The 9968-nt window shown below is 40.4% G+C and overlaps 1 protein-coding gene across 12 annotated transcripts in view; it reads right to left on the bottom strand.

Moving 5' to 3' along the window:
* LOC118375471 (dachshund homolog 2-like) overlaps positions 1–7500 on the bottom strand; it is a 299459-nt gene extending 291959 nt beyond the window's left edge. For 11 of the 12 annotated variants that reach the window (XR_008138989.1, XR_008138990.1, XR_008138991.1 and 8 more), the window contains exon 1: positions 6848–7500. Coding sequence is in view for 8 of the 12 variants with exons in the window: in XM_052520716.1 (XP_052376676.1) it covers positions 6848–7320 (473 nt within the window). In the remaining 4 variants the exon portion in view is untranslated. The remainder of the gene's footprint in view (positions 1–6847) is intronic. The other variant, XM_052520719.1, reaches the window with a different exon arrangement.
* Positions 7501–9968: the final 2468 nt, after the last annotated feature.

The following is a 9968-nucleotide window of genomic DNA, read 5'->3' as shown; positions in this document are numbered from 1 at the left end:
CAGATTGTTCTGAAATCATTGATGTAGGTAGTAACAGATACGATTAGTATTCCTGAGGGAAAAAAAAGTTTAAATATAATTTGATCTCTAAGAAATTTAAGCTTATTGATTTGCAACTTGAATTGATAGAACTCAAATAGTATTCAATAAACATAGTGCGCAACATCCGATTGTGGCCAAACTATTTCCTACCAAAGAGTAAGACAGAACGAATCCCAAAAAATGGTCAAAAGCCACCCACGGACCGCCATGTCAATCCAACCCTAACAACCGATATAGACTATCAGTTCTCTATGTTTGACAAGTAGTATGAACCTGTGGCTATTCACTGTGAATCTGGAGATGTATTTTTCCCCATTCAGAGAAATGTTCTTGTATTATTTACCATAAAGCCACACTCTTTTATACATTTGAATGGTGTCTTTTGTTTATTCAATAGATCACAGCATTTCCTTTGTAACTTTAGGTAGAAAACCTAGAGATTTGGCTCATTGCTGGATCGAATCCCTGAGCTGACAAGGTAAAAATCTGTCGCTCTGCCCCTGAGCAAGGCAGTTAACCCACTGTTACCCGAGCGCCGAAGACGTGGATGTCGATTAAGGCAGCCCCCCGCACCTCTCTGATTCAGAGAGGTTGAGTTAAATGCTGAAGACACATTTCAGTTGAAGGCATTCAGTTGTACAACTGACTAGGTCTCTCCCATCCCCCTTTACTTTCATTATGAATATAAACTATGTGGTCATCCTCACAAATAAAGCAATTCAGTTTGTCTCTTAGCAAGCTAATGCTTCAGCCCAACTCTCCTTGAAAAGTCCAACAAGTGGCAGCTCTCTGAGAGGGCAATCCCTACGGTACAATTCCAATATTAAGACTTTTCCTACAAGCCCAAAACTTTGATGGAGAAATGGGCTAGCTAGGGACAAAAATGTGGTGACAACCCTTACAGAACCCAATACCATTACCTTTGCAAAAAAATATGTTCCTAATGTTTGGTACACTCAGTGTATATGGTATGTGGTTGGGACTTTTACCATTGAAGACCATTAGAGACCATAACATTGAAACCAATAGAATTGCTGTAGATAAATGGTTTGCTTGTTCACCAGGAATGGTCTAACAGTAACTAATCCAGACCTTTTTTTGAAGGGAATAATCCACCCACAAGGAGTCAATTTCTTGGACACAGATTAAGCTTAAAAGAAGGACAAATTGAATTGCTTTCATGGAGGACTGGTCTCAATTGTGAAGACGACCACACAATGTATTTTCATCACGAGCCAAATCTATTGGTTTTCTACCCAAAATTGCAAAAGGAATGTTGTGATCTATTTAATATACACAAGAGACCAGCAAAATTGAAAAAAGAGTGTGGAGGTATAGCAGGAACATTAGCATCTAGTGGTCAGAATCTGGTACTTTCACACCACTTTATGGTAAATAATGCAAGATACTTCAATGACTCATTTCTCTAAACAGAGGAAAAAACTATCAACAGATTCACTGGGAATTTATGACATAGTATGGAGAAGCAATACTCCAAGCCACATCTTTATACTACTTGTCAAACATAGAGAACTGATACTGTATACTGGTAGTTGGGGATGGAATGGCATGGGGTGTGGGGTATCTGTGGGTGGCGTTTGACATTTTTGGCGCAATTCCTCATGTCTTACTCATTGGTAAGGAAGACGTTTGGTCCAAATCGGATGTTGGTTACTATATTTATTGAATATTATCTGAATCCTATAAATTAAAATGGCCAATTTGGGTACAATCAATTAGCTTATTTTCTTTCAGATCAAATTACATGTCAACGAAATAACGTTTCAGGAATGGCAATTTGACCTGTTTCTAACTACATAAACGATTTCAGAACCATCTGAGATGGTGGGCGTCATGACATGGAACGACAACCATGAAACACACGAAAAACAACCATGAACATACAGAGACACATGCATGCATGAGCAGGAGAGAGCCATGCACAGAGGGCCATGCTTAAATGCCATCTAAACAGAAAAACAAAAAACACTCCTTCACTATTTAATGAGGCTGATCTCTCCAGAGCTTTGACAGTGCTTGGTGCAACTCTTCACATCAAGTGGGGTTAATTTATTATTTAAAGTAGAAAAGGGCATTGGGAGCAGATATGTAATAAAATCAAGCTGAAGAAGAAGCGAGTGTATAATTGATGGTTGACATTAAGGAGCAGTGGAGGTTCTAGACAGAGTGACACGCTCCCTGCTGATTGGGGGAGATTGGAGGAGACAGGGGTGTGTCTTGGGTGGCGTGCTCAACCGGGTGTATCGCTGCCCAAGGCTAGGCTACAGGCAGGGAGCTGGCCATATGGAGCCGTTAGACTGGCCAACACACACTGACAACCAACGCCACCTCTATACACACACACACACACACAGCAAAAAAAATAACCTGTTACTGTAGCAGATACTGTACTTCAGTCATCAATTCCATGTGTCTCTGATTTCAACCAGACATCACTGGGGTATTCTCTATTAACATTCAATATGGGACACTCTGTGGAGGCCACAGGACAAGGGATCTTGTACTGATTCACCACACAAACACAAGCGAAGGAAAGGACAGTGGTTTGGCCAATGTACCCATTCACCATAGATCTTACAAAACATTTTCAGAACCTCACATTTACCCACGGATTATAATCAAGCAGAAAATCTGGATCATTTTTTTTAGGAAACCTTAAGTGCTGTTAAAATGTGCAGCTGGAATTTTTATCCGGGCATCCTGGAGAATTAAAGCAAGCCTTTATAGATGAATGACTTAATATAAGGAAAGAAGAAGCTTATTCTGTTAGGCTTTCTAAAAACTCACAAGGTTATCATTAATTATGATTAAGTTCAATTTTCATTGATTTCTAACCAAAATGTCTGATTAGGAGTGATGTGGGTTATGGCTCACTGGGCCTCAAGGAACCTGTTACATCTCGTTTAGAAGACTAATGTTTAAAGGCCTCACTGATCTCCTCAACAAGCTATCTCCAAGACCTCTCTGGTCTCTTCATTCAGCAGCAGTTTTTTTGTCTCTTGTGGTCATCTGCATTCGGTGAATGGTTAAATGGTTAATCCAATACACCTTTGAGGGAAGAAACACGAGGAGAGTGGAAAAACAGCACAGATGTTCATCTCTAATGTCATTTCCATTACATTTCCTAAGTGCAGTCCCCAAGTGCAAACTAGGTTAGCGTTATGTTTAGCTTGCAAATTATTTTTAATAAATAATGAATGCAATAAAAACATGGAGATCAATCGCGAGCTGAGATATCATAAAAGGAGCGCTAAGTGCCGCCTATGTTTGCTGATTTGGACATTTTCCCGTTTTCAAATTGTCCTTGTCAGTGCTAAAGGTTTTTGCCGAGATGTTTTGATTTCTTGATGACTCTATCCACTATTCCAGTTTACAGGCTTCCTGCGTCTACTGAGAGATATGCACTGCGTCCATGAAGAGATATCCACACGTTTTCTTTCCCTCGCTTTCATTCTCTCCCGTCACTTCGCCAAATAAAAGGGGGGCCTGTTTTCACTCATTAGTTACAACCATCTGGTGATGGGATGGTGGATGATGTTTAAATCTGACTATAAAAACAGCGCTCAGATGGGCGCGCGCAGGCAGGTGAGCTGTAAAGCACCGAGGCCAAGGTGCAAATTCAATTCTCTTGCCACCCATACTGTATTACTCAGGCAATTTCATTTACGCATCAGTGGCTGCAATCTTTGTGAAGTGAGCAGCACATAGCCTACACTATAACCTTCAACATTGCAGTGAATGATGTATTATAGTAACCAGTTCACTTCTAATACACATGTAGAATCTCTCTCTCCTAGGGTACATTTGACAAGTGCAACAGATCAAAGTCAAAACGTAATAATAGATCCAGGGATTGTAAAATCAGGGAGGAGAGGCTGAAAGGTTAATGACCGAATCTTGCCCAAACTGACCATCTGGACATGAAATACTAACATATTCCTGCCTCCCTCTCTCTCCCACCATGCTTCTGTTTCACCCTCTCTCTCAGTGATCGCTGTGTAAAATATAATCTATATTCCTCTACAAGCATAACCCCAAAGCAGATTATCTCCAATGATGTGTGTGTGTGTGTGTGTGTGTGTGTGTGTGTGTGTGTGTGTGTGTGTGTGTGTGTGTGTGTGTGTGTGTGTGTGTGTGTGTGTGTGTGTGTGTGTGTGTGTGTGTGTGTGTGTGTGTGTGTGTGTGTGTGTGTGTGTGTGTGTGTGTGTGTGTGTGTGTGTGTGAGAGTAGTCTAGCTCGTGTTGAGGACATATTTAATGCATCGTTGTATCCTCTCCATGCGCTCCCTTGTCATTTTCACACCAAACTCACCACCGAGACATATAATCTTCATCCCCTTTCTGACAGCCGGATGTTTAATTGAATATTATATCAGGTAAGACAGACGTTTTAAAATATTTATACTTTTTTGCAAATATTGATGTAGTTCACTTGAACGCTGTATAAAGTGAAAGACTACATATGAAATGTCTTGTAATGAAAGTTAACTAAAATAAAATAAAAATAGCGGTCAAAATACAGCCTTACGCTTACTTAATCAATACTTAATCAATACACCAATCCCATCAAAATATATCAGACTCAGTTTGACAACACATGATCCGTTAATGCGTCAGAGATGGAAAGGTATTTGATTTCAAATAGATGGTCAAGATGCCATATGAAAAATGTTTGATGTTGGAAAATTGCGAAATAAAGAAAAAAAGTTTAGCATAAAGTACTTAATTTTTTGTTGACGCATAATTAATTCAGACAAAATTAAATAATGTGGTCAGAAATAAAAATGTGTTAAAAGGTCTTATATGCTGTGATTTTCGGAGTGAATAACTTCAGTGTGTGTGTTGTGACAGCGGGACACACAACATGAAAACTTTTCCACAAATAGATTTATCTTTTGGTTTCACAACTATTATAACAATCATCATCATCATCATTACATCTCTATTGATTAAATGGGAATTTATAATCATCATCCATGTCTTGTCTTAATCTACATGATATAACAGCAACCCTGATGCGCATTCGTGGGTACAGCATCTATTCAAGGTAACTTTTTGTTATGTTTATTTTCACATGTGAAAATCCTGTCTTTGTATTGAATTACCAGCCTCCTCTTTTGTGGAGAATAATCAGCATGGCTTATTGTCGAAGTAGCCGGGGGAGCTGCTGGAGAATAAAAGTTGCAATTACGTACAACGAGACAATGAGGGGAAAAAACGTTGAGGTTCGGAATGCTAAAGCTCTTGGGAAAAGAGGGCACTGGTCTGTTTAGAGTTATTTTCCTCATCTGACATTGTATGGGAACACTAATGCATCTGTCATGATAACAAGCTAAGAATAACACCTGGACATCATACCGAGCAGAGAATCCATCCGAGGTGATTCATTCAGAACTGTCTCATTGATTTATTAAACACACAAGCAACATCTGCAGCGCACAGCCAGCACGGTGCACGGGTTGAAGATCAACTCGAGGGGAAAGGGAGAGGAGAGGTCCCACTGGGCACACACTGGTTGAATCAATGTTGTTTCCAAGTCATTTTAATGAAATTATGTTGAACCAACGTGGAATAGACGTTGAATTGAAGTCTGTGCTCAGTGGCATTAGTACAAATATATATATATATATATATATTTTTTTTTATTTTATTTACGTGGTTTGTCCTGCTTTAACTGTCACGGAATTACTCAGTGACAGAAAATGCAACCAAATGTCCACAAAGGTAGCCTCATTAAGTGAAATCCACATCTAAAACTTCTCTCATCCTTACTTGTAATTATATTTTCTCACTGGTAGAATCGAATGGATTCTATACAGAGACACAACGGTCTGTTTAATTTAGTAATTTAGCAAAAGAGGTGGACTTACATGTTTGCCTCCTCATTACAATGATATAGATTTATGGGATTTATATCAAATTACACTCAGGTAGACTTGAGGAACTTAAATGAAGAAACTTAAACTTCATATACCACAACCTGCTCTATTGCTCCTGAATGACACCGGAATGGCATAATGGTTAATCGTGAGACGTGCTTTATTAACAAACCAAAAAGAACACAATTATTCTTAGTGAAAGTCCTAATAAATATTCGAAATGAACAATCAAGCAGTAAGCTTACTGTTGTCATGTTTATTATAGCGTTGTGATCTGAATATTAATTAGGCTTAATAGGAAAAGTATGTTGCATCACATTAAAGGTCAATATGATGAACGTCAAAGTGAGAAAAGTTGCTATTTAATTCAAAGTAATTTTCCTCAATGCCAACATATTGTAAGTATGTTGGAAAACGATCTAGATCTTTGATACACGACGAAACAACGAGCTGCAGCTATAGGGGGGATTGCTTAAAGGTGATTGCTTATAAGTTATGAATAACTCAACTACTTTCATACATTGCTGTCTATAAAATGGAACCATTGTAGCCTCTATTCAGATATAACTAGTGCGTGTGTGTTCAAGAGAGACAGAGAGAGTGAAGGGTACAGACGTCAATGATTGAATTAACTGTCCACAATGCTTTAATGTTAATTCATAATATAGTAAGTAGCCTAGCATCATTTCGCTCATGCTTGAATTATTTATTTCAGCAATGGTAACTGAAAGACACAGTGAAGCCTAATGCAGCGTTTGCTACACATTTTGATTAACCTCAGTTGGTGCAGCTATAAAAAAAAGTTAGTTGAAAACTTTTAGTTCATTGCCCCGTCTCTGCTCTGCTTTTGGGGCATCGCAGTGGGACTGCATATGAAACACGGTAAGAAGGAAACAGGCAACTAACCTGGCATTGGTGCAGTCGTTGTACAGCGCCTCGAAGTCCTTGCGGGTGATGAGTTTGCAGCGATTCACCCCGGGCTGAATAGCCCCAAGCCCCCGCAGAACTCGGACCTGTTCCACCGTGCACACGACGGGGCATATATCCAGCCGCTTCAGCTTGGTGTAGACGGTGTGCAGCCCTCCGACCAGATGTTTCAGGAAGAGATCGAAGACCTGCGGCAGGCAAATAAGTTCTTGACCGTCCACGTTGAACGAGGCTACCCTGACCCCGTGCACCTCAACCATTTTGCACTCGTTATTGCCGCTTGTGCCGTTTCCATTTCCACCGCCTCCTCCGCTGATGAAAGAGTTGATCATGCTGCTTGTCAGTCTCGGGGACTCGGCTGGGCTTGTATACAGCGGATCGGGGCGAAATAAGCTGCCAGACTCCAGAGTAGAGGTTTGGGAAAGCACCGGCGGAGTTGCTGACACGGCCATAGTTTCTCAAGTTTCTTCCTGTCTCTCCCTTTGCGTTTTTTTTTCTCTTCTCGATCACTATTTTTTTCTCTTGATGTTTCACATGCACTGTCGCTCACCTCGGATAATCGGCAACGGGCAACTAACTACCTATCTCACAAGTGCGGTGGCTAGAATGAGAACCATCCGATTCCGTTTCAATTAGCCAGCCCACTGAGAACTGGATTGACAGCTCCCACCACCAACGAGGAGCGTAGCAGTTTACGCGCGAGCATCCTATTGGCCCTTTAAGCATGAATGGCAGGGCTCCTAGTTAGAGGGGCGAGTTTCTGTTGACAGCTACTCCGCTACTGGATAATAACCTTTTTACAGACTGTTAGCGTTCATTTGAAACCATTAAGACCTGAATTAAAATGTTTTATTCTTATTGGTACAAATAATAAAGCATGTGGCGTTTGTTATTGTAATGTTATTACATTGCTATTGTATTATAATACATGTAGACCCATTGCACCAGGCATATAGCCTAATAAAATACGATTCGGTTTTTAGGTTTTTAGGTTATATTGATTCGCATCAAAGAAAATAAGTGAAAGACAAAACAGTATAGATAATAAAAACCAGTACATGTGAGGTTGGAAGCCCAAAAGGGCTTGTAATGAAAACAACACCAAAAATATAAGTACAACATGTTTTAGGGGTTCAATCAGTTAAACAGCATGTTAATTATAATTATACACGATATACTCAGTATACAAGAAAACACATGTTTGAACACGTGTGTGTGCGTGTGTGTGAGTGTGAAAGGGGCTACATGGAGGGGATTATTGTGTAGTTTGGTTCATCAAGCTGACACCCAGTCGTCGCTAGAAGTCATTGAGGGATGATGAGGTTTTGGCAATGTGAAGACAAGAATTCCAGAGTATGGTTCCTCTGTATCTGATAGAGAATCTGATAGATTATTAGGATCATTACTTTGATTAGCCTTATAGCCATAATGATTACGATTATTGTAATAATAGTTGTTGATATTGTTATTGTGGGTTACCCCTGCTACTATAATAGGCATACCAAGGCCAACATCATGAGCTCTGAGAGGCAGTAGTTATGTTTGGGATTGCCTGCTGGTTGAAGACAGAGACATACATACAGTATTATGGCTCTGGTTGAAAATCTATTCTGGTTACTCACAATTACTGCAGAATGTTTATCAGACCCAACGCGAATAGACCTGATCATAAAAATTTAAAATAGGAACCCGGACTCGAAGGGGCCCGAGAAAAATCAGACCCGAACCCGAATGGAACCGAGGACAACTTGACCTAGACCCGACCCACACCCTTACATGTCTGGGTCTAGACCGGACCCACACCCTTACATGTCTGGGTCTAGACCCGACCCACACCCTTACATGTCTGGGTCTAGACCCGACCCACACCCTTACATGTCTGGGTCTAGACCCGACCCACACCCTTACATGTCTGGGTCTAGACCGTACCTGATTGGTAGGTCTATATGTATTGGCTAGGCCTTATATAAGTCAATATATTCACCTTATTAGCATAAAATAAATATGCTATAGGCTATGTAGAGCCGTGGCCGGGTCCATTCAGGTCCACTTGGGTCTATCAGCAGTAGTTAAATAGACCAGAGTCCTGATCCAGACCCGAGGGACAAGTTCACATTTCAGACCCGGGTAGATCGGTTTCACCCAGACCCGTGAAGACGTCTAATCTGTGGCACTAAACTCAAAATACATAAACTCCCATGCAGAGAAATGGACAAGTTGACAAATTCACATGTATCTTCATGTTAATTTATTTCATCAATTTGAAACAGTCTATGACAAATTTGGTAAATATATATTTTTAAGCATTTACTCACATATCAATAAGCTATTATTTAGTGGTTTGTCAACCATGGAAGGTGTTAAATCTATAGCACCAGTAGTGCGTTTCAAATGGTCACTTCCTGTGTACATGTCTTTGCCTATGGAGCCCCAGTGTGGTTTCAAACAGTGATCCCATTCTGATAACAGTAGCAAACAGATGCCTCTCCAGAGGCCCTCACTGCAGTCCTGCCTAGGCTGCGTTAACGACGCAGGTTATAGACATGACTGCCACAAACCAGAGGAGCAGGGGGGGTATTGCATAAAGCAAGAACATTATTAGGTTATAGTGCCCTGGTCAGATTGTTGCCAGTAAAAGGGGGGGAAAAGGGTTACTTAACAGAGCTAGAAACACCAATACATTGCATTTGTGTTTGAACCCAACACAGACCACGTGTGGTAGGACGAACATTTCCTTGTCATCTGAAAAGAGGTCATTTAAATCACTTCTACAAGAGCCAAAAGAGTCAAAGGTCAACTTGATGGTTTTGCAGACACAGTCAAACGTCTGGCTGTCCGTGACGTGTTTGAACCTCAATCGGTCGTCTTCTGCTGCACATGTTCTTTACTTGCCACCTCCCCTCGATAATCATCACCAGAGACCACGCTGCCATGTTTGTTTTATATTAAAAGCTACTGTCAAAGTATTTTTGTTGGACCTCACTAATGCAGGACATGTTAGAAATAATTAATGCAATTGCACACCTGCCAGCATTTTCAGGCAGATGGCACTATTTCAAATGAAAATCTTCATATTGGTTAAAAAAAAGCATGAAAAATG

Source organism: Oncorhynchus keta, chromosome 6 (assembly GCF_023373465.1).
Source record: "Oncorhynchus keta strain PuntledgeMale-10-30-2019 chromosome 6, Oket_V2, whole genome shotgun sequence".
In the NCBI taxonomy this organism is placed as follows: domain Eukaryota; kingdom Metazoa; phylum Chordata; class Actinopteri; order Salmoniformes; family Salmonidae; genus Oncorhynchus; species Oncorhynchus keta.
The sequence above is the reverse complement of the archived record's forward strand: the minus strand, read 5'-3'. Positions and strand labels throughout refer to the sequence as shown.